This window comes from Panthera leo, chromosome A3, assembly GCF_018350215.1.
Source record: "Panthera leo isolate Ple1 chromosome A3, P.leo_Ple1_pat1.1, whole genome shotgun sequence".
Classification (NCBI taxonomy): Eukaryota; Metazoa; Chordata; class Mammalia; order Carnivora; family Felidae; genus Panthera; species Panthera leo.
Window position 1 is genome coordinate 118,102,199 of NC_056681.1, and position 24,345 is coordinate 118,126,543.

The 24,345-nt window shown below is 46.9% G+C and overlaps 1 protein-coding gene across 2 annotated transcripts; it reads right to left on the reverse strand.

Moving 5' to 3' along the window:
• Positions 1 to 83: 83 nt before the first annotated feature.
• Positions 84 to 24,285, reverse strand: TRIM54 (tripartite motif containing 54). 2 transcript variants are annotated; one of them, XM_042933423.1, is made up of 10 exons: positions 22,913 to 22,992; positions 8,128 to 8,279; positions 5,853 to 6,025; positions 5,159 to 5,330; positions 1,959 to 2,054; positions 1,285 to 1,518; positions 988 to 1,010; positions 751 to 875; positions 534 to 626; positions 84 to 239 (listed from the first exon to the last, which is right to left on the reverse strand). In XM_042933423.1, the coding sequence occupies exons 2-10, from the start codon at positions 8,200 to 8,202 to the stop codon at positions 223 to 225; spliced, it is 1,008 nt and encodes a 335-aa protein (XP_042789357.1). In that variant the 5' UTR covers positions 8,203 to 8,279; positions 22,913 to 22,992; the 3' UTR covers positions 84 to 222. The 2 variants fall into 2 exon arrangements, with proteins under 2 accessions (XP_042789357.1, XP_042789356.1); XM_042933422.1 differs by lacking the exon at positions 8,128 to 8,279 and having other exon boundaries at positions 22,913 to 24,285.
• Positions 24,286 to 24,345: the final 60 nt, after the last annotated feature.

A 24,345-nucleotide genomic window follows, 5' to 3' on the forward strand; every position in this document is an offset into this window, starting at 1 on the left:
CCCAGATCGGGAGAAGGGCGGGATGATGGTGGGGTCGCCTCCGAAGCCGAGGCTGAGAGTGAGCAGTGAAAGGAGCTGCGAGTTTGGACTCGTTAGCCCTTTATTGAGTCCCTCCCCCGCGGCGGGGCGCCGAGCTGTATGGCGCGGTGGTCTCTGCGCAGGTCCTCCGCGACCCCGAGCGCCAGGCCCCAGGTGCGCGGGCTCCCCAAAGCGGGGGGCGGGTCAGTGCCCGCCGGTGCCTGGGAAAGAAAGCTCGGTGGGCAGGCGCTCCGGAGGTACTTGGCGGCTCCGGACCCCAGCTCACCCACTTTCTCCAGTGGGTTTCTCCTCTACCTCCCGACCCAATTCGGTCTTCCCAAGCCCCAGAGTAAAGGCTGGTGGGAAAGTGTACTTCTGCACGCGCGCTAGGGGGCGCGCCCCTCCTGCCGGGGGTTGGGAGGCTCCCAGCGATCCCCGTGCCACAGGAAGGCCATCATCGAAGAGGGGACCGGAGTGTAGGGCCAGCCCCGCCAGGCCCTTCAGGCCACACTCACCTTCCGGCCCATCCGGCCGCTCTTCCTCTGGCCCCGCGCTGCCCTCTTCCCCCTCCAACGCCACCTCCTCATCCTCTTCCTCCCCAGAAGCGCCTGGCCCCAAGGAAAGCGCGGTGAGGTGGGAGTCCCGTTCTCTGGTCGTGACCCCCCCCACCCGCGCCCCTCTGGACCGCCGGTCCCCGCGGCCTGCCGCCCCCTCCCATCCTGCGTCCCTCACCCGCCTGGAAGTCGATGGTCCTCAGCATTTCGGCCACGTGCTCCACGCTCACGGTGAACTGATCCATGCTTTCATAGCCCGGCTCTGGCCGTCCTGCCAGCTCCACTTTCGACATTGTCCCGACCCTGCGGCGCGGCAGCCGCTCAGCTGGAAACGCCCCCCGCACCCGCAACCCCCTCCGCGCGGCGGCGGAGCCCCGGCAGCCCCTTCCTTGCCTTTCCCGCTCGGCCTACTCACTTATTGATCAGCTCCTTGGCCTGCTGCAGGGAAGAAAGGAGGGGGAGCGTAAGCACCGTGCCAAGCGCTGGCAAAGTCCCGTTTCTGGTGCCCACAGTCCCGCGGGGTGGGCGGGGATGCGTATCCCAATTCGTTGAGGAGCAGGTGGGCTCAGACGGGGGTGACTCGCCCGAGGCAAAGTGGGGCAGACGGGTGCCGGAGGTAAGACGGGAGCCCCGCCCTCCAGGTGGTGCCCTCCGGGTGCCCGGGCCCCCACGGCAGCCACTCTGCGGCCTGCCTCCCTCCCCAGGGGCCCACCTGGAGGTAGAGCGCCATCTGTGGCTCCTCCATGGACTGGATGGCCGACTCCACGAGCTTAGAGGAGGCCTCCAGGTGGTCTCCGTACTGGCGGATGAGGCCCCGCACGCGCTGCAGCTTCTGCTCCTGCTCGCGGGCCAGCGCCTGCAGCAACTCAGCCTTGCGCTCTTCCAGCACCGCGCACAGGGCCTCGAACCTCTGGGTTAGTAACTGCTTCTGGCGCCGGCTGTTGTCCTGAAAGAGGGGAGCAAGGGTGAGAACTCCTTCTTGGTCGGGAGAGCACTCCCTGCCAAAGGGAAGCCACCGGGAGCCAAGAAAGTACCCCACATAGCGGCAGACCTACAGGTGCGGCCAAGGGCAGGGTCTTCTCAGTAATAACCGTTACAAGATTTTTAAAAATTGAGATATAATTGACTTTTAACATTACATTAGTTTCGGGTGTACAACGTAGTGATTCGGCATCTGTATATATTGTGAAGGGATCACAAGTCTAGTTACCACCCGTCACTATAGTTACAAAGCACAGAGAAGTGAAGTGACCGGGCCAAAGTCACAGAGCTAGCAAGGGGCACAGCTGGGACTCAAACCTAGCAGCTTGGCTAAGCATATCCCACCACTTGTGATTCACCCCCCAGGAACCCAGAAATTTCCCCTCCCTCCCATCCCAGGCTCACCTCTATGGTCTGGCACACCTCCTCCATCTGTGTGATCACTGCCTGCACGCGGTCGTTGCCGGCCACCAGCATTGCGATTCCATCGCTGAGCTCACTCTGCCACACACACAGGCCAGCACTTAGAACTGGGGGGCCCTGCCTAGAGCCGTACCCCTCCCACCCCGGCCAGGGCGCCCCCTCCACTCCACCATCAGGGCTATTCCAGAGATCTAGATGGCTTGGAACCATCTAAGAAGTGTGGAAGCCCATTTATGGGTTCTGGAGGGAGGCGGAGAGAGGAGCCCCTCCACCACCAAATGAGAAAGGAGCAGACATTTGCCAAACATCCAGGCCTCGGGCTAAGTGCTTTATCTGTAGATTCGTGTCTTCCATCAATTTGGAAATATTCTTTGTAATTATCTGTTAGGATACTATTGCCTCTTCTCCATTCTTTTTATTTTCTCCTTCTGTGACTCTGAGGAGGCATGTGTCACAGCTTCTCATCCTCATCTCCCGGTGCTGCATCCTGGGCTATTTTTTTAGGCCTCTCTTCCTGTTTGCTAATTCTCTCTTCAGAAATTTCAACAATTATATTTTCATTTTTTAAAGTTTATTTGAGAGAGAGAGAGAGAGAGTATCCCAAGCAAGCTCCATGCTGTTAGCACAGAGCCTGATGTGGGGTTCCATCCCATGCACAGTGAGATCAAGACCTGAGATGAAATCAAGAATTGGACACTTAACTGACTGAGCCACCCAGGCTCCCCTATATTTTCAGTTTTTTTTTTTTTTCAACTTTTTTTTTTTTATTTTTTTTTTTTAATTTATTTATTTTTGGGACAGAGAGAGACAGAGCATGAACAGGGGAGGGGCAGAGAGAGAGGGAGACACAGAATCAGAAACAGGCTCCAGGCTCCGAGCCATCAGCCCAGAGCCTGATGCGGGGCTCGAACTCACGGACCGCGAGATCGTGACCTGGCTGAAGTCGGACGCTTAACCGACTGCGCCACCCAGGCGCCCCAATATATTTTCAGTTTTTAAAGCAATTTCCTTTTTAAAAAAATATTTTTATTTATTTTGAGAGACAGAGAGAGCGAACAGGAAAGGGGCAGAGAGAGAGAGAGGGAGAGAGAGAATCCCAAGCAGGCTCTGTGCCGTTAGCTTGGAGCTCATCATGGGGCTCAAACCCACGAACCAGGAGATCATGACCTGAGCTGAAACCAAGAGTTGGACACTTAACAACTGAACCACCCATGTGCCCCTAGAGTTTCATTTTTAAAATCTCTATTTGGTTCTTTGTTAAATCAGCATTTTTGATAATCTATTGTTACCTGTTCTGTTTATTCCATTTTTTAAATGTTTATTTATTTTTGAGAGAGAGAGAGCAGGGGAGGAGCTGAGAGAGAGGGAGACACAGAATCCAAAGGAGGCTCCAGGCTCGGATCTGTCAGCACAGAGCCGGACAGAGGCGGGGCTCAAACCCACAAACTGGGAGATCATGACCTGAGGCAAAGTTGGATGCTCAAACGATTGAGCCACCAGGCACTCTTTTTATTCCATGTTTTTAAAAAAGCATTTTATACACAGTGATACTCTATTCTTTAATAATTCCAATATCTGAGGGGTGCCTGGGTGGCTCAGTCAGTTAAGCGTCTGACTCTTGATTTCGGCTCAGGGCATAATCTCACAGTTCATGGGTTTGAGCCCCGCATTGGGTTCCGAGCTGACAGTGTAAAGCTTGCTTGGAATTCTCTCTCTCTTCCTCTCTCTCTGCCCCTCCCCACTCTCTCTTTCTCAAAATAAATTTAAAAAAAAAAAATTTTAAACTATTTTCTTTCTTTTTTTTTTCCATTTTTTTAAATGTTTATTTTTGAGACACAGAGAGACAGAGCTTGAGCGGGGGAGGGGCAGAAAGAGAGGGGGACACAGAATTCGAAGCGCTCCAGGCTCCGAGCTCTCAGCACAGAGCCTGATGCAGGGCTCGAACTTGTCAACCGGGAGATCACGACCTGAGCCGAAGTCAGACGCTTAACCAACTGAGCCACCCAGGCACCCCCTGAGCCACCCAGGCGCCCTTAAATACAAATTTTTAAAAATTAAAAACAATAATTCCAGTATCTGAATTCCTCAGGGGTCTGATCTGTACTTTGTTTCTACCGCCTGCACTCATGCGGTACATTTATTTCTGTATCTTCACTTTTGAACTGATATTTTGTTGTTCTTAATCTAAGGAAAACCCAAATACCTAAATTGAGGGTGTTTTCCTCCAGGCAGAATCTGCATTCGCTTTTGTCAAAAGTCAGGTGGCATGACCGACTACCTTAGTTCCTGGGATCCCAGTTTAACCTGGGTTTCTTCAGTTCAGGTGTCCACCTTACAGAGGTCTGAAGACACAGTCTCATCCCAACGTAGTCTCATCCCTCTGGCTCAGTAATACTGCCAGCATTTACCCCGTGGGAAGTCTGGCCTTTTCTGTGCTTACCACCCCGGGTTCTGTGGTCAGCTTACTGCCCCTTCCTCACCCCACTCCACCCCCACTTGGAGATTTCCTTTACTTTCTGTGTGCCCACTGATATAATTTTTTAATTATGTTTTATGTCGAATCTAGCTGTGTGGTAGTGAGAGGGCCCGGAGAGCATCTAGGCCACCAAACTGAAGTTGCTCACATCTTCCATGATCTAATTGTGTCCTTACAGCGACTCTCAGAAGCAGGCATTTTCATCCCCATTTTACAAGCAAGGAAAGTCAGGGCCAGAGAGGTCAAGTGACTTACCTAAGGTCACACTGAGTCATGCATAGAGCTGGGACTGTAGCCCTGATCTGCCTGCCTTTACGTGTGTGTGTATAATTTTTTTTTTTGAGAGAGAGAGAGAGAGAGAGAGAGAGAGAGAGAGAGAGAGGAGACAGCTTGAGTGCCATGTGAGCAAATAGGGGAGAAGCAGGGGGTGGAGAAAGGGAGAGGGAGAGAGAGGGAGAAAGAGAGAGAGAGAGAATCCCAAGCAGGCTGCATGAGGGAGGACTCCATCCCATGACCCTGGGATCATGACCTAAGCCAAAATCAAGAGTCAGTTGCCCAACTGACTGAGCCACCCAGGCGCCCCCTGATCTGCCTGCCTTTAAAACCAAGTGCAGTGACTTTTAAACCCAAGTGGAGTGACAGGATGAGGTCTGAAAGGCTGTCCTATCTCTGGTCCCACATGCCTGCTCCCTCTGCTGCTTGATACCTTCTGGCGTTTGTAAATGGTGGGCAGGGGGGCCACCTCACAGTCCTTGTGGGCACCGAAGACCTTACAGAGAGAGCAGGTGGGCACTTCACAGCTCAGGCAATAGATATTGATCTTCTCCTCTTCATGCTCCTCGCACATAAGGTGCTGCTCAGCCTTGGAGTGCAGTGGTCTGGAGGGGAGCAGGCAGGGTGGCGGAAGGGTCAGGGGCCAGGCTGGGGGGAGGTGGGCCCCACAAGTGCAGGCCCCCATGAACACCTTCTCTTCAGCCCTCACCAACCACCAATCACAGCTGGAGCTGGGGCTGGGCAGGTGAGCGACTTCCACAGTGCCCTTCATTTGAGGAATACAGAGAGCTAAGGGGTAGAGGAGGCCTAGATCCAAGAACAGCATCTGTTCCAGGGGGCCAGGGAAGTCCCACAGGGCAGGAAGCCATAGAAGGTTGGCAAGGGCCTTGCTGGTGGACTGCCAGCCCCTCCCCCAGGTGGAGAGGGTACAGGTGAAGCCCTGCCCAGGATCTGAGATGCCTCAGCTGGGTGACCTGGGGCAAATCCCTCCCCCTCCCAGGGTCCAGTCCTCTAATCTCTAAAGAGGCTGATCCTTTCAGCCCTTCCCTTCTGGCTGATTGGTTTCCCTCTCTGTTCTGTGTCCCAGGCCCTGCCCCTTCGAGAGACAAGAGGTCTTGACAGCTCACCGGGAAGACTCTTGTTTATAAATGTCGATAATGTTCTCCACTAGTAGGTTTCGCTGCAGGCCATAGACACCATGTCTGTCCAGGACAACCTCATGCCTGCAAGATGGGCAGCGGAAACGGCCTCCGGAAGACACAGTGGTGGAGCCCCGGGATTGCCACAGAGGGTTCGAGGCCTGTAGGGACAAGTAGCATGAGAGAACACGCACGGTGAGGCATGGAGGAACAGGGAGGAGGCAGGGGGAAAGGTTGTGGGGGCTGAAATAAAATGTAGGAGAATGGTGGAAGGGGAGGCATCAGCTCCGTTCCTTGGGGAGGTCCTCCTCCTCTGAAAACGGTGGGTGGCCATGGAGATCTTCTTTCCCACTTTTGGCTCATTACTCCTTAAGTGTCCCTGCATCCAGAGCCCGACTTTGGTCAAGGCCCAGTCAGGATGGTCTCCCTAATGGGGCCCAACCTGCAGGTGTGGGGAGACATTGGCACTGGCAGGAAGGTTGAGGTTGGAAATGGACTCTGTGAGGTGCAGCCAATGTCCTCCTGGGGCTTTCACAGACCACAGCTAGGGGAGATTCTCTGTAACCCTCAGCAGGGAAGCCCAGACAAGTGCTGAACAATGGGGCACACAGGCCACATCGTGCCGGGCAATTCCTAGGAAACCATCCTAGAGACTGGGAGCCAGGAGTCCTGTGTTCTTGTGCTGCCCTTCACACTGTTCTACCATGTAAATTCGAGCAAGCATTCGATGTCTGGAAAACTAAGGACTACACTGGATTATTCACTCTACAACAAATATTGAGGGTGCCAGGTAATTTCGAGGCTCTGGGGATAAGATGAACAAAAGCCACCCTGCCCTAAGGACAAGCAAACTGACAACTACATCTGGCAGGCAGGGTTATGACAAGAGTTAAGCTTGGAAGGCAGACTTATGAGAGATGTTCATCACTTATACCTCTTAGAGAACTTGCTCCTTCCCATCCTAAAAGGGAGAACCCCACTATGGCCCAGGCCACAGATGACTGGCTCAGAGTTGAGGAGGTGATCACCTGACCCAAGCAGAACCAATCACATTTTCTCTCCAGGAATTTAGAACTGAGACACAGAGGTGGGGGTGGCTAGACCACCCGCGGCTCTGAAACTGAAAAGACCTGTGGAGTTGGGCAAAGAGCTGACATTGTAGAGACACTGCAAAGACACAGTCTTGTGCAAGTGGAAGTGGAAAGCCCAAGGGGTCAGAAAGTATGAACAGGAAGCCTTGTCTTCGGAGAAGACCACAAAGTCAACTTGTGGACAGCAGCAGAGAGAAAAAACTGGTAGAGACTGTTTGTTGTTCCTCGGTATTCACCTTCTCTTCTTCAGTAATAGAGCCTCTGAGTATTTAGCAAGACACATGGAATAAAGACTGTGTCCGGGGCGCCTGAGTAGCTCAGCTGGTTAAGCTTCCGACTTCGGCTCAGGTCACGATCTCACGGTTCCTGAGTTCAAGCCCTGCACGGGGCTCACTGCTGTCAGCATAGAGCCCACTTTGGATCCTCTGTCCTTCTCTCAACCTGTTCCTCCCCTGCTTGTGCTCTCTCTCCCTCTCGCTCACTCTCGCTCTCAAATAAAATAAATAAATAAATAAATAAATAAATAAAACAAAAAAGACTGTGTCAAGTCTCCCTTCCGGCTGAGTATGACCAGGTGGCTACATTCTGGCCAACAGGATGTAGACAAATGTTTTATGCAACTTCTAGGAAGTATCTTTAATGGAAGGGGCATATGCCCTACTCTTTTCTCCTTCCTGTTGGCTACAATGAAGATGGGTAGCTCCAGCTGAAGCAGCCATGTGGCTCCATGAGGTAGTCACAGGATGAGAATGGCAACAAGATAAAAGGAGGGGGTCTCCGGGCGCCTGGGTGGCTCAGTCGGTTGAGCGTCCGACTTCGGCTCAGGTCATGATCTCACAGTCTCTGAGTTTGAGCCCTGCATCGGGCTCTGTGCTGACGGCTCAGAGCCTGGAGCCTGTTTCGGATTCTGTGTCTCCCTCTTTCTCTGCCCCTTCCCCGCTCATGCTCTGTCTCAAAAATAAATAAAAAACATTAAGAAAAAAAAATTAAAAAAAAAAAAAAAAGGAGGGAGTCTCTGGACTGCCTACCTATACTTTTGCTTGAGAGAAAGAACACATTTTTTACCTTCTTTAAGTCATTACTATTTTGGGTTTTCTGTCACTTAAGCACAACTTAGTCCTAGCTGGCTGGAAGGCCATGGACTCCTAGAGACTAATGAAGAGAACAGTCACCTGTGACTTTGAAAACTTAGATGTATTTCCTGAAGGTGAGTTTGATGAAATTCTCCAAATCCTCACGCTGGACATCAGCCAGAGGGACCCTTATGTGTGCAACAGCACCCAGGATACACAGAGGGCATCCAAGTCCGCAGTCTTCTTTGAACCTTTAGAAGCAACAGATGTAGGCAAGGCAGGAAATGTGGCCTCTGGGAAGTGGGCAAGCCTATACTGGGGAGAGTGACTGGCATGTCACAAATCTCACATTTTGGGGGAATTTCTTGTGAATCCTAAGAAGTTAACACATTAGGCCAGAACCGATTACTTTGAGATTATCCAAGGCTGCATTTGTGCCTTTGTCTTTATCAGTAGCTGCAATTGTATATAAATCCTGCTGAGTTTAGGGTGTGGGTGAAAGTGTAAGACCACTGGGCTTTTGCTTACTTAATACAATGACCTTTCATTACTTAGAATCCAAGTGAGCAAGGAGGTGTTGGGAGAACTCCAAGCCTGCCAACTCCTGGAGGGATCTTACTTCTCTTTGATTCGCTAGTGGCTAGCATATAAAAGTGCTCAGGAAATGGTTGAATGGGTGGAAATGGGTTTGAATGTTTGAATGGGCTAAAGTCTTATCCCAGAGCACAAACTTCTGAGTTAGCCTCTCTCCTCCACCTTCCTCCCTCACAGCCCCCCTTCCTCTATACTCATTATTTAACATTCAACTCATGTTTTGAGGGCCGATTATGTGTCAAGCACCATGCTATGGACTTCCCAGACATTATTGAATTTAACCCTCAAGGATTTCTTGTAAATATGGTGGAGGACATGAACATTAACTCCCTAAGACTACAGGAAGTATAGTGACAATGGCTAACTGGACACATACTTTATGCCAGGTTCTTCTCTAAGCTCTTTTATCTGTATTAACTCATTTAAACCTCTTATCGACCCTTGAAATAGGTACTACTATTAGCCCCATTTCAAAGATAGGAAATTGCAGCCCAAAGGTGTTAAATAAATTGTACGGGGTCATCAGATAACAGATGGCAGAACCAATATTTGAACTCAGGCACTCTAACCCCAGGGTCCATTCTAAATATCAATATGCTAGAAGTGCCTGGGTGGCTTGGTCAGTTAAGCATCCAACCAGCTCAGGTCATGATCTCACAGTTCGTGAGTTTGAGCCCCGTGTCGGGCTGTGTGCTGACAGCTCGGAGCCTGGAGCCTGCTTAGGACTCTGTGTCTCCTCTGCCCTTCCCCTGCTCGTGCTCTGTCTCTGTCTCCCAAAATTGAATAAACATTAAAAAAAAATCAATATAGTACATTGTCAGATGGAGAATTTAGGCCACCTGAAGGATGATGCCCAGAGCTAACATTCGCCCCTCTGAATCTCAGGTGAAACAGATTTTAGTTAGAGTCATAAAAGGCCAAACATCAACCCTTCACAAAGGAAACAACAACCTAAAAGTGAGCTGTGCAACTGTGGATTATTTGAGCTGAAGTAAACAAAATATGACCCATCAACCCAAAACCCCTTGTGCCATGAAGCAATACAGGGGTCCGGCTTGCAACCAGAATAACCTGTTTCTCTGTGAAAAGGAAAGGAACTCGCTCAAATCTCAAGGAGACCTTCGCCCATGGATCTCCACATGCCCTCAGACTAGCTAGTTCCCCAGATTCTGTGTGAAAACCATACTGAGGCGATATAACCAAATGGAGCCACTCAGCTGCCTGCTAATCCGGGTCATACCCCTCTAATTCACCACAGAAGCCAAAGGACTGGGCTTGCAACAGAGATGGCAAACCAATGGGAACATCCAGCTAGCCAGTTTACACTTCAGTGGACCGTGGAAGAAAGGCAAGGTAGACGGAGGGTTGACTAAGGAATTCATCCTCAGCCTCAGATAAAACTGCCCTGATTCAAAGAGGAATGGTAAGCAGAAGGGATCCAACGGGAGATGTAAACGGACATAATAAAAAAGGAAAAAGAAAGCATGGCAAGCAGCGGACAGACGAAGAATATGCTTTGTGAGAAGAACTGCTTCTAGACACAGTATTTCAATCTAACACTTTTAAAGAAAACAGGGGCGCCTGGGTGGCTCAGTCGGTTGAGCGTCCGACTTCGGCTCAGGTCATGATCTACAGCTCGTGGGTTCGTGCCCCGCGTCGGGCTCTGTGCTGACAGCTCAGAGCCCGGAGCCTGCTTCGAATTCTATGTCTCCCTCTCTCTCTGCCCCTAACCCACTCGCATCCTGTCTCTGTCTCTCTCAAAAATAAATAAACATTAAAAAAATTTTTTTAAAAAGAAAGAAAACATAGTCTCTTTGATTAAAGAAGAGATATAAGTGATCAAAGCTGGGAGAAGTGAAGGGAAATGGCAGAATTAAGAAATCAAGTAAAATATGTTACGAACATAGAAACGAAATTCACTCATGACACTACAGCAGGAAGTAGAATGGAGACACTGGCGGAAGTCACATAGATCATAGTGGAAAATAACAGGGTAAAAGCAATCAGGACTACGTGCTACAACGTGGATCAACCTTGAGGACTTTGTGCTAGCTGAAATTAGCCTGCTGTGAAAGTACAAATACTGTATGATCCCTCTATATGAAGTACCTGAAATAGTCAAATTCATAGAGATAAAAAGTAGAATGGTGGTTACCAGGGGCTGAGGGGCAGGGAAGCGGAAGGTTATTATTTAATGGGTACAGAATTTCCATTTGGAATGATGAAAAGTTCTGGATACATAACAGTGTGAATATACTTAATGACACTGAACTGCACACGTAAGAATGGTTAAGATAATTGGGGTGCCCCGGTGGTTCAATCGGTTAAGCATCGGACTTGGTTTTGGCTCAGGTCATGATACTGTGATTTTGTGAGTTCAAACACCATGTCGGGCTCTGCATTGGCAGCACAGATCCTACTTGAGATTCTCTCTCCCTCTCTCTCTGCCCCTCCCCAACTCGTGCTGTCTCAAAATAAATACACTTAAAAAAAAAAAAAAAAAAGAATGGTTAAGATGACAAATTTATATTATGTGCATTTTACCACAATATAAAAACAGTTAAAAAAAAAAAAAAGCAATCATGACTTGGGACATCTGGGCCAAGGAAGCAGATTTGGGTGGACCGGGAAGCCCACTACCTCTTCACCACTTCCTCACCAGGTAAAGACATTTTAGCAGCTCATCCCATCGGCTAATCACTGCCATTCTCCTGGGCCCCAGGGGTCTGAGAGGCAAGCAGTATCAGGCAGTCTCCTCTAAATCCTTTGTTTGAAGAGCACCTTTCTGGGGAGAGGACACCGGCAGGCAGGTGGGAGGGAAGGGTTGCACGTCTGCCTTCTTTGCAGTTTGGCTAAGGGCTGGTGCTGAAGCAGGTACCACAGCTGACTGCAGATTTCCCAGTGTCCACTGGTCCCATGGTCTCCTCCCTCTCCCAAAGCTCAGTTCCTTCTGCCACATCCTACCTCTGGCTGGCTGGCTTTCCTCTTAACCTCCAGGGCATCCCTCTTTTCTGTGACTGCTTCAGCCATGCCCCCGCCTCCAACACCACACCCCATATCCTTTGCTAGTCAGTCTGTGGTATATGTATCAAAGGTGCCCTTTGGTACTAGGGCTAAATTTCTAGTAATGAAATAGTTAAGTTTCTTTTGGATTTCCCAGGCTCTTTAACTCATGGCGCACTCATGCTGCTTAGAGGCCCTCTCTGTGTTCCTCATGAGCTAACTCAGTGTTTCCCTAAATACGGTATACATACTGATGAAGGCATGATGATTTCAGGTGGTATGAGGATGGACATTTAAAACTTTTGTGCGTTGGGGCACCTGGGCGTCTCAGTCGGTTAAGCATCCGACTTTGGCTCAGATCATGATCTTGTGATTTGTAGGTTCGAGCCCTGCGTCGGGCTCCGTGCTGAAAGCTTGGAGCCCGGAGCCTGCTTTGGATTCTGTGTCTCCCTCTCTCTCTACCCCTCACCTGCTCACACTCTGTCTCTCTCTCTCTCTGAAAAATAAACATTAAGAAAAATTTTTTTTTCAATTTTTGTGTGTTGATTTTAATGCGTATTAGAAAAAATAACCAGCCTATATAACTAGGGATTTTTCAAGGATTACGTCATTTAGAATGAAGATAAAGTAAATATTTAAGCTTTAAAAGTGAGCCCCTTTAAAGGAAATAATCAACCATTGCACAGGTGGTACCCAGCTATGGCAAAAATCAGGAAGGCTAAGTGAGAGGAAGTCTGAGGAGTCACTCTCTTTTCCTGACGCCCTCCTCAATTGAAACTTATTTGTCTTGTGTCCCAAACCTTTTGCAAATGCTGGGTGTCTACTTTGAGAAAGTCACCTGTACTGGATATGTGGATAAAATGGTTACCCCTTGGGGCACCTGGCTGGCTCAGTCGGTTAAACGTCTGACTCTGATTTCAGCTCAGGTCACGATCTCATGGTCATGAGATCAAGCCTCACATGGGCTTCGTGCTGAATGTGGGGCCTGCTTGGGATTCTCTCTCCCTCTCTCTCTGCCCTTCCCCTGTTCATGTTCTCTCTCAAAATAAACAAATAAACATTTTTTAAAAAAGGTTACCCTTTCTTGGTAACATCTCTGCATTTTAACAGAAGGCATTTAATGCAGCACTATATAGGGAAAGTAGCAATGATCTGAAGATCTGGTTTGGGATTTGCCATTTATGACCTTAGGAAAATAATTTCTCTCAGGGCCTCAATTGCCTCAGATCTAAAAAGAGGGATCTGTACTTAGCACTTGCTCCCTTCAAGGGCTGATGTTCTGGGAGCAATGGGCATTGACTGATATAATATGGTAAGAATTTCAGACACCCTAATCGGACGAGGAAGGGAGCTGGTGGTTTTTATAACAACCTTCCCCTCTCACACCATGTAGGCCACCATCCCCCTCTTTAACTTTGACTCCTGTGATTCAGTATCTCACTTGTTTGTGCCTCCCCCAGCTGGCCCTGGAGCGCCCTCTTCTTGCCTGATATAAACAGTTCCTGAAATCCCATCTCTGAAATAGTCCTAGTGTGTTTGTTTGTTTTTACATTTTAAAAAAGAGTTTATTTTTTTAAGTTTATGTATTTACTTCGAGAGAGACAGAGCACACAAGTGGGGAAGAGGCAGAGAGAGAGAATCCCAAGGAGCCTCTGCACTGCCAACACAGAGCCCAATGCGGGGCTCGAACCCATGAACCGTGAGATCGTGAACTGAACCGGTCAAGAGCCAGATGCTTAACTGACTGAGACACCCAGATGCCCCTAAAAAGATTTTATTCTTAAGTAATCTCCACATTCCACATGAGGCTCAAACTCACAACCTTGAGATCAAGAGTCAAGTGCTCTGTGAGTTCAAGCCCCACATTTGGGGTGGAGCTTACCTAAAAAAAAAAAAAAAGAAAGTCACACTACCGAATGAGCTGCTAGGAGCCCCTAGTTCTAGGGTGTTTAGATGGATTTACATGTTCTATCATTTGCATTATCTATGAGGTTTGGATTTTATACAATGGACCTGTATTGTTTTTGTAATCATAATAAACAATAAAATTTCTTTTTCGTATAGGAAACATTCTGGTTGCTTGACAGCAGAGGAGCAATTAAATGAGTTATAATGGAATTATTATGTAATTATCTTAGAGTTCTTTGTAACATGGAGAGATATTCATGTTACAATTTCATTATTATTTTTAATGTTTGTTTATTTTTGAGAGAGAAAAAGAGAGTGTGAGCAGGGTAGGGGCAGAGAGACCGGGAGACAGAGGATCTGAAGCGGGCTCCGTGCTGACAGCAGAGAGCCCGATGTGGGGCTTGAACCCACAAACTGTGAGATCATGACCTGAGCAGAAACCAAGAGTTGGAAGCTTAACCAATTGAGCCACCAAGGGACCCTTCATGTTATGATTTTAGATGAAAAAAAGCAAGACATAAATCAATATAGACAGTAGGATCCTAATTTAGGAATGGGTGATGGGATCCACAGGTAATTTAAAATTTTTCTTTGTAGTCATTTACATTTCCCAAATTTCTATGGACTCTGAATTACCTTTAAAATGCATAAATATAAAAGTTAAATATTTTTGCAGTAACTGTCATTGGCTGATAGAATTGTGGATTATTCGGTTCTTCTTCTTTTTCTTTTTTTAATAAATTCCAAATTTTGTACAAAGATTTTGGGGTTTGGAAAAAAACTTTACCTTTTAAAATTGCAATGCTCAGTACTGACATAAATGGAGAGGGGGCGCTGGAGTGCCATAAACGCCAGGAAGATAAACCAGCAGGAGAACGGTAAAAAACTTTGTTAGTTCAGAGGAGGGGATGTTTAAGAAAATACCATTTTTAAAAAATGGCAGAGAGGGAGGGACACACAGAATCCTGAGCAGGGTCCAGGCTCTGAGCTGTCAGCACAGAGCCTGATGTTGGACTCGAACCCACGGACTGGGAGATCATGACCTTGAAGTTGGATGTTTAACTGACTGAGCCACTCGGGTGCCCCCAAGAAGATACCATTTGAAGAGAGGGTAGACAGGTAGCAGGTGGTTAGGTAGGAAAGAGTTTCAGGAAACCAGAGAGACTATAGGATTTTAGGTTACAAATAGGGGAGTCATGGTGGGGGGTGGGGGTGGGGGCTAGAAAGGTGGGTTTTACCATGAAGGGCTTTTAATTTTTTTTTTTTTTTAATTGTGGTAAAATCACAGAGGGCTTTGAATTTAAGGGTAAGGATCTGAACTTAATTTTGTAGGCAAGGTTTCTGAACTAGGAGAGAAAATAAGAGTAAATATTAATCTCAGGGCGCTTGGGTGGCTCAGTCTGGTTAAGCGTCCAACTTTGGCTCACTCAGGTCATGATTTTGCAGTTTGTGAGTTCGAGCCCTGCATCAGGCTCTATGCTCACAGCTCCGAGCCTGAAGCCCTCTTCAAGTTCTGTGTCTCCCTCTCTCTCTGCCCCTCCCCTGCTCTCTCTCTTTCTCTCTCTCTCTCAAAAATAAACATGAAAAAAAAAAAGTGAATATTAATCTCACAGGTAATTTGGATAGATGGGAGGGGAGAGAGAGGTTAAAGGCACAGATCAACTGGGAAGCAAGTGCAGTAGTCAGTGCAAGTCACCTGCCTGCCCTCAGGTGGTGGCAGAAATCTTGGAAAGACTGGGGATGCCAGAGGTGGAATCAGTAGGACTGGCCAATCACTTAAATGTGGGTGGGCTGTGGGGAGAGGAGAAAGTCAAAGACTATTCTAGCATTTCAAGCCTAGATGCTTGGGAAGATGCTGATACCTGTAATGCAGAAGTATTTAATCTGGGGACCATAGCCCCAAAAGATCCATGACCAGAATTCTGTGAACTCAGATGAGAAAAAAAAATCATATTTTTATTTTCATTAAATAGCATAAATTGGACATTTCCCTCAATTACACATGTAGGCAACAAACCACAATTTTAGAGCACTTTGCCACCAACAGAAATCACAGGTATTTTCACATCACAGTATTGTTGTTGATCGAATATCCAAAAATAATTTATGCTTATCACTACTTCTAAACTATAGTAGTTACTAGGCCCACTGCTTGATCTCATTATTTAATGTGTTAATCAAGGAGCACATACATTACTCTATCCAACGTGTTCTTTATCATTGACTGATTGATTGATCTGAGAGAAACAGAGATCTGTCAGACATGTTCTAATTACTTTGGTAATTATATTCCAGTGTTTCTCAGGCTTTTTTCATGACTGCTCCTTCCAGGAAGCTGTTAAGACATTTTTGCCCCTAATAGCCATCCCTTCCCCATTAAATTTAAGTACCCAAAATCAACAAAAGTGAAACTCATAGAAGCAGAAAGTAGAAAGGTGGCTGCCAGGGGTGGGGGGTGTGGGAAATGAGGAGATGCTGTCAAGGGCACAAACTTTCAATTCTAAGATGAGTTCATTCTGGGGAGCTGATGTCCAGTATGGTGACTATAGTCAATAGTTAGTTATATATTTTATACTTGGCAATTGCTAAGAGAGTAGCTCACAATGGTAATCATGTGAAGTGATGGATGTGTTAACTAGTTCGTGGTAATCATTTCACAGTATCAAATCATCATGTTGCACACCTTAAATATGTCTAATTTTTGTCAATTATATCTCAGTGAAGCTGGGGGAAAAAGTTTTACGTGAAAGCAAAAACTAAATAAAAATTTTAAAATACAATCACAATAAAAAATTTTAATACCATGGATATTCTTGGGGCAATATCACCCCCGATGAGAATGTATGAGAATGATGCTGTGTTCTAGTGCAATCCATTTTCTTTACAATCATATATAGTACATATAACTTTTTTGTAGTACATATGCATTTAAAAACATTTTTGGGGGGCACTCGGGTGGCTCAGTTGATTAAGCATCTGACTCTTGATTTTGGCTCAGGTCATGATCTCACAGTTCTGTTCGTGAGATGGAGCCTCCTTTAGATTCTCTCTTTCCCTCTCTCTCTGTTCCTTCCCTGATCTCATGCTCTTGCAAGAGAAACAAACATTAAAAATATAAATAAATAAATAAATAAATAAATAAATAAATAAATAAAAGCATTTTTCTCACATAAACCACACATATTGCCCTTAGAGTCCACAGGCTTCACAAACTGACAAAGGGGTCCATGGTCCAAAAAGAGATTACTTCCTGCCCTGATTGTGAGTCCTACATGGTCTCATGACAGACAGGAATTTTATACACTAAGGTGTAGATGGCAACTTTCTTTTTTTTTTTTTTTTTTTTTTTTTTTTTTTCAACGTTTATTTTATTTTTGGGACAGAGAGAGACAGAGCATGAACGGGGGAGGGACAGAGAGAGGGAGACACAGAATCGGAAACAGGCTCCAGGCTCCGAGCCATCAGCCCAGAGCCCGACGCGGGGCTCGAACTCACGGACCGTGAGATCGTGACCTGGCTGAAGTCGGACACTTAACCGACTGCGCCACCCAGGCGCCCCTAGATGGCAACTTTCTTAATACATTTCCATAGCTGACAGTCTCTACATTGGACTAAAGATTTCTCAGCTGACTAATATCCAGGTAGCAAAATCTTATCTTCTGCTTCTGTTTATCTTTGTATTTCAAGACTAAGAAATAACACTGTATGTTAACTAAGTGGAATTTAAAAAAAAAAAAAAACACTAAAAAAAGATGCAAGTTTTTGTAGACAATTGTTGTAGAAGCATATGGGAATAGGCCTGTTCTTAACTCAACGAAACTACACTGTATATAATGCATCTTTGAATTAATATCTTAAGATACAAGCTTTTGTAAACAATTGTGTAGAAGCATATGGCAATAGACCTGTACTTTAAAAAGACTAACAATATAACTGAAAATAACTGACAGGCTTTATTACACACTTAAATTTTGTTCTTTCCTTAAATCTTACCTTTACACAAGAAAGCCAGCCCCATAAAGCAAAATTTCATGTGCCAATGAGGTGATGTGTAGAGAAAATTCCATCACTCTAGGAAACAGAAGACCTACATTTATGTCCCTACTCTGTCCCTTTGTAAGACTACAACCTGTTTCTTGGGTTGTCCCTGTAAAATGGAAGTAACATCCATTCTATCTAACTCAAATGGAATCATGAATGTGAAGGTACTTTATAAATTATAGAGCGTTTCACAAAGAGTGCTTAACAATCCTAAAAGTATATGACCACATAGAACCACAGGTCATGAAACAACTGTTCCTTCTTCACTTTGGAGGATACAATGGAATGCAATAAATAAATGGAATTTAATTCTAGGCTATGTTCCAGGCTTTTGTATGGCATACATTCCATGAGCTATCTCTTTTAGGCTGTATGGTGCTTCCTTTCTTTGTAATATTCCATAGCATCTAACAGAAACGTTCTGTCTAGAAAGATGCTCTGTGAGTTCAAGAGGGTTGCTGGAGGCTATTTCCCCCAAAATGGTGACCTCGTCAATGAGGAATAGCGGACCATGCACGTCCCTTGAGCCACACCTTCACAATATACTGGAGAAACCATGGTAAAACGGTAGACAGAAGATCAGACATTTGGAGAAATGCTGAAGAGCCTTAGAAGAATCCAGATATTGGCCACCAGTGGGTGGGAGAGGGATTCTGAGTGGAGGGTTAGCTTTGCCTGACAGAACTTAGCAAAGAGCCTGGCACAAGGGGTCTGTGGCAGGAGACTGGCTGGAAGGAAGATCAAAAATCAGAAGAGTGAGACAAGTCAGGACACTGGTAACAGAAAACACTTAAAAAATGGAAATCCATAGTAAAATTTCCTGAATTTGTGAAATCAGATTGTTAGAATTATAAGGATATTGAAGGTCAGTTTAGGGGTACCTGGGTGGCTCAGTCAGTTAAGCATCTGACTTCAGCTAAGGTCACGATCTCATGGTTTGTGAGTTCAAGCCCCACGTCAGGCTCTCTGCTGTCAGCGCAGAGCCCTCTTCAGATCCTCTGTGACCCCCCCACCCTGCTTCTCTCTCTATAATAAATTAAAAATGGAAAAAAAAAAAAGATCAGTTTAAAGTATCCTATTAACCCATGTATGTGTAAACAGGCTTGAAGAGGTAAAATAGCCTGACTGACACCACACGGCAAATCAAGGAAGAGGCTGGTGGGACTAGAACTCGGGAGCTGATTCTCGGGCTAGGTTTTTGCTCTCCACTAACCCAGTTTCTCCTGTCAAGTAAGCAAGACCCCTAACACTGCCATAAGGTAAATGCCGTTCACAAACTTGCAGTGAACCAATTTCTCACAAAGGAGACCCACCCATGGTTGGGCTGGGGAGGTCCCTCGGGAGCAGGGGAAGTGGTGGAGGAGGCAGGCCTGACAGCGGATCCTCACAGCGAACTGGTAACAAACTGGCTTTCAAGGTGGAGTGAACCAGAGGGCATGTCTTTCCTGGACTGCCCTTTATTACAGAAGGCGGCGGCGACCCCTTTCTTCATATTCCCGTATCTGCAAATCTCTCCCTAAATGGACACCCTCCAGAAACTCTGTTCCTCAACAACCTTCTGGTTGTCTGTTAAATTACAACAGGTTGCAGCTCATAAACGAGTGCCCACAGTGAAGTGGAGGCAGGTACAAAAATAAACTGAAGGCCTGCTTAAAGGAGTTTAGAAGTGACTAGAGTTTACAAATACAGAAACGCATGGGAAGATGTTTGTGTCAAATTCCCACACCAACAGCTTTCCTCTAGTCAAAGTGCTTGGTAGCTGAGTGGGTGCAAGTGTGGAGAAAGAGGGAGGGAGAAATTAGAGGGGGTTAATGTGGTATTTTGGTGTCTTTTCTCTTTAAAGTCAGGGTGAAGGAGAGATGTATTGCAGCTCTAAAGGAAACTAGTTAAATTGTGATGGCAACTATGTAAAGATACGTATGTCAACAGGGGCTTGAAAGTAATATGCAAAGGAGAAAGTAACTGTGCTGGGAAAATACGATAATGGAAGACTTTCTCCCAAACCTTTAATACTATTCAACATTTTCGGGGCGCCTGGGTGGCGCAGTCGGTTAAGCGTCCGACTTCAGCCAGGTCACGATCTCGCGGTCTGTGAGTTCGAGCCCCGCGTCAGGCTCTGGGCTGATGGCTCGGAGCCTGGAGCCTGTTTCCGATTCTGTGTCTCCCTCTCTCTCTGCCCCTCCCCCGTTCATGCTCTGTCTCTCTCTGTCCCAAAAATAAATAAAAAACGTTGAAAAAAAAATTAAAAAAAAAATACTATTCAACATTTTCAATGACATGTTTTAGTTATTCAAATTTGCTTCCTGACTCTCTAGTTAACCTGATGTTATAAAGTCACAATTCCCTAAGTTCTTTTTTTTTTTTTTTAAACATTTTTAAGTAATCTCTATGCCCAAAGTGCTGCTCAAATTTATGACCCCGGGATCGGGAATCGCCTGCTCCACAGACTGAGCCAGCCAGGTGCGCCACAGTTCCCCAAAATTCTTGTTTGTTGTTCATCACAGCAGTTGTTAAGACAGCAAAACACTGGACACCATCTAAATGTTTTAGAGGATCAATGAAACAGACTGTGGTCGAGTCAGAACAATGGAGCAGAGCACTATTCAGCCATTTAAAAATGAAAACGTGTATCTGAATGTGTAGAGATGGAACAACCACCGAGAGAAAGCAAACAAAGGCAGATGTAGGACAGTGAGTCTAAACACACACACACCCCACACTCAGATGTAGCTATCCATGGAAAATTTCTGGAAGGATACCCAAGAAAGTTGGAAATGGCTACCTCCATTTGGAGAAGGGAACTGAGGGCCTGGAGTTGTCACTTTTCATGATACAAACTCCTATTTGAAAGTGTGTGTGTGTGTGTGTGTGTGTGTATGTGAGAGAGAGAGAGAGAGAGAGAGAGAGAGGGAGAGAGAAAGAGAGCGAGAGAGAGTGAGAGAGAGAGATGCCGGTATAACTTTTATAAGTTCTATTAACTTTCTAGGCAATGTTCTCAGGGTATTCTTCTTAAATGGTTTTAAGATAGAATTACCAAAAGTCCTAAGCTTGTTCCCATACTTAGAAAACAGACAATCTGATTATGCCTACAGTTGTCAAAATGTGGAGGCAATGTGAGAAAAAACTAAATATGCTCATCTTTCAGAGGGAGATCTACTGAGATGTATATACAGAAGTGCAGCCAAAGAACTGGGTCAGCCTCCCACCAGGCTGCCCCAAATAAAGCAGAGCAAGGAAATGAGCTGTTCACTCTTCTCCTTGGTGGTGGGGGGGGGGGGGGGGGGGGTGGTGCCCAGGGGTGCTCTGCACTTTAAAAAGAGACACATCAGTCCAGATCCACAGAACCATCCCAAACCTCTGGGGATCCTGTTGTTTCCTAAATATTCTGCATCGGGTTTGACCCAGTCCCTTTCTCTCCGGGCCCAATCAGTATTCCAGAGCTTCTCCTTTTTTTTTAATTTTTTTATTTTTTTAATGTTTATTTATTTCTGAGACAGAGACAGAGCATGAGTGGGGGGAGGGGCAGAGAGAGAGGGAGACACAGAATCAGAAGCAGGCTGCAGGCTCTGAGCTGTCAGCACAGAGCCCAACATGGGGCTCGAACTCACAAACCATGAGATCATGACCTGAGCTGAAGTCGGTCACTCAACCGACTGAGCCACCCAGGTGTCCCAGTATTCCAGAGCTTCAAGGAACCAAAACAGTGTGCCTGAGTACAGAGCACTGACTTGAACGAGAGAGGTCACTTAAACATCGTCTAGCCTCCCTATAGATAGGGAACTTGTCTCTGGGTCCCTCTGCCTGACACTATATGCCTCCCACTTTAATATTCTGACCACTTTTTTTCATAGGACAGATTACCTTCACTTTCGAAATTCCTCTTTGCTTTCATGTATCTCAAGATTTAATGGCAGGATGTTTCACTACAAATTAATGAGAAGGGATGGCAAAATCTTGTTGCCATTCCCTCCTAGGCATCTCAGCCTGGAGGAAAGGTACTCAGACCAAGGGGAAAACTAAGATGGTGGGCAAGGCGAAGCCTCTAGCTCATGACTTGATGTCCAAGGTGAGCAGACAGAGAGCAGTCAGCCTTTCCCAGAGATAGACAATCACTGGCTTTGAGATACTCTGGGGCCAAATAATGTAATGGCAGGTTTAGACACACAGAATAGGAGATGAGAATGGGCCTCAGTGGGAAGATGGCATATAGCAAAGGGTGGGTCACAGAGCATAGCTGTGGAATGGCTGACTTAGCCAGCCCATTGGTTTTTCCCAAACACACTACCCTGAAAGAACCAAATAAAGTCTTGATTAGGTTAAAAAGCATTTGTGTTCAACATTATTTCCTTCTGAATTCTGATATGGTTGAAGGATATGTGTTCAAATGTTCCTTCTCACTGCCATGCCTACTAAGCTAGCCAGCTCTGGTCTATTCAGAGATTTTATTTCACTCGCAAGGTGTGTGTGTGCGTGTGCACGCGCACGTGCACGGAAGAGCACACAACTTTCCCCTTTATGATCTCTTTACGATCTGTGATCTTTGTTCCAGTGGCACAAGGCAAGAAAGAAAACCCGTTTATAAACCATTTTGATAAATGCTGCTTTTCTTTTTGAAACCAGTAGCTAAAATGACATTTGTGAATTCGATTAGCTACGTATGCTTTGCCCCATGACCTCACATAAACTAAAGGTGGTTGCATTTCTCTGCATTCTTTCTGCTTAAGTGACCACAATGCTTTCTAACCAGCAGGCCCTTTTATTAACCAATCCGGAGTGGGGCACTGGTGTGAACTTTTAGTTGGGGAGAATTCCCAATCTCCTGCCCACTAACTCTGCCCCAAAAGAGGATGTGCTGAACTTTGTCTCAAATACAAATAGTTGCAACCTGAGCTTTTCTCACAGGACTTATTTTTTAATGTTTCATTATCTCAGTGATATTTTCTCCAAATCTTCCCTACCATTCTCAAAATCTGAAACTCCAAACTGGAGTGCAGAGTCTAGCACAGACTATTACACAGCCTGGTGTAGGATCACCTCCCTCCCAGTTAGTGGTTTCTATGGGGGTCTTCTCTCTTCTGCAGATGCCGGCATTCCAGCCGCGGTCTGTGCACACATAGGCTGTCAGCCAGCCTGCAGAGCCACTGCTGACTCATGCTTACATTGTGATCTACTAGGACCCCGAATCTTCTGCTCTTCTACCAGGACAGCCAGCACCCACCTCACGGAGCACTCTGCCCATCCCCTTCTGGGGTCTCAGCTCTGACCTGATGACAAGTCTCCCGCAAATCCGCACTCCGTCACCTGGCCCTGCCCTCCCCCCTCCCCATCCCTGGCCCACCTGGAAGACGTCGTTGGCACACTTGCGGCACAGGTTGTGCTGGCAGGGCAGGATCACCACTGGTTTGGAGAACATCTCCAGGCAGATGGGGCAGATGAGCTGCTTCTCCAGGTTGTCCATGCTGTGTGCATCCCCTAGCAGCGGCTTGAAACCCACTGTGAAGTTCATCCCCTCAGCGATCGTGCCTGCCCTGGCCTCGGCCCTGGTCCTGGCCTTCCCTCACTGCCTCTGGACCCTTCCTCGCTTAGACCGTCCGTGGATTCTTGTTCCCTTCTACTGCTCACTCTTGAAATAGCTCTGCTATCTCTCCTGTCCCCTCCTCCAACAATTCACCTCGTCCTCAGATAGCTGTTTTCAGACACTTCTCTATTCTTTGCTCTGTAACCCAGCCAGACACATGTAGCTTTATCTATCCCTCCCTCCCTGAATGACTCTGTCCCTGGAAATTTCTTTTGTTCCCCAAATGACTCTTGTTCCCTCTATGGGCAGCACTGTTTGTCCTTTACTTCCCAGAGAGGAGATTAATTTTAACATGGGGGTAGGGAACAAGGGGCATCTGCATGACATTCCAACTCCCAATTTAGCTCATGTAAGGCGAGCCACAGCTGTCACCAAGTGAGTGACCCTGACTCACTCGGGAATGGGTGACTCCCTTAAGCAAGAGCAGGGGTGAGCTTCACTGTTTATGGTGAAAGGTGGGTCTGCAAAGGTGCCAGGCGCTCACACTCAGAAGGCTCCTATGAGCCCCTGACCCCCATGCTCTGCCTTGGGCTCTTCTTCCATGGCAGTGATACACAATCTAAACTGGCCTGGATGAGAGGAGCCATACATGACTCAGGGTGGCAGGAAAGATCTCACCAGACCTACAGTCAGTGAAAGTTTCTGCCTCCAAGGCATAGCCAGTGACCTTTACCTTCTTCTGCTGATCCCTATAAATCAGAACAGGGGCATCGGTGACTAGAGAGAAAGGCTCTGGTCCAACACTTCTGGTCCATTGTTGTTCTTGCCCAGAACCTTCTTATACCACCCTAGGAAAAAAAAAGCTAAGGAGGCTAGAGCTGGCAGTCGCACCAGGGCCTGGAACGACCTCATGAGCGTGCCTCTGAAAAAGTGTGGGAATTTGGTCCATGAACACATCACTGGAGCCACTCCAAGGACTTTAAATTTGTTAGGAAATCGAGAGAAGTTGAGCTGAGCAGAAGGGACCTGAGTGCCAGGAACCTATTTTGGGTACCAGGGGAATTGGTCTCTGGGGAAATTTTAGAGCACTGACAAAATCATAATCACAAGGCTCCGGGAAGTCTCTGCCCCAACTCTACAGTTGTCCTGGCCTCCTCCTCTCCAAGGCAGGCTGGTCTCAGATGTGAGCACTGGCCCTCTGTCTTTTTCTCCCTGGGCCTTTTGCTCGATCCCAGGCACAATTAGTCTTTCTT

What these genes read in the sequence shown, in the direction of transcription:
- TRIM54 (XM_042933422.1), bottom strand. Translation starts at nt 23,080, where the DNA reads ATGAACTTCACAGTGGGTTTCAAGCCGCTGCTAGGGGATGCACACAGC. An exon ending in AGATGGCGCTCTACCTCCAG is followed by an intron (nt 1,011 to 1,284) that starts GTGGGCCCCTGG and finishes TCTTCCCTGCAG; the next exon opens with CAGGCCAAGGAGCTGATCAA. An exon ending in GACCATCGACTTCCAGGCGG is followed by an intron (nt 627 to 750) that starts GTGAGGGACGCA and finishes CCTTGGGGCCAG; the next exon opens with GCGCTTCTGGGGAGGAAGAG.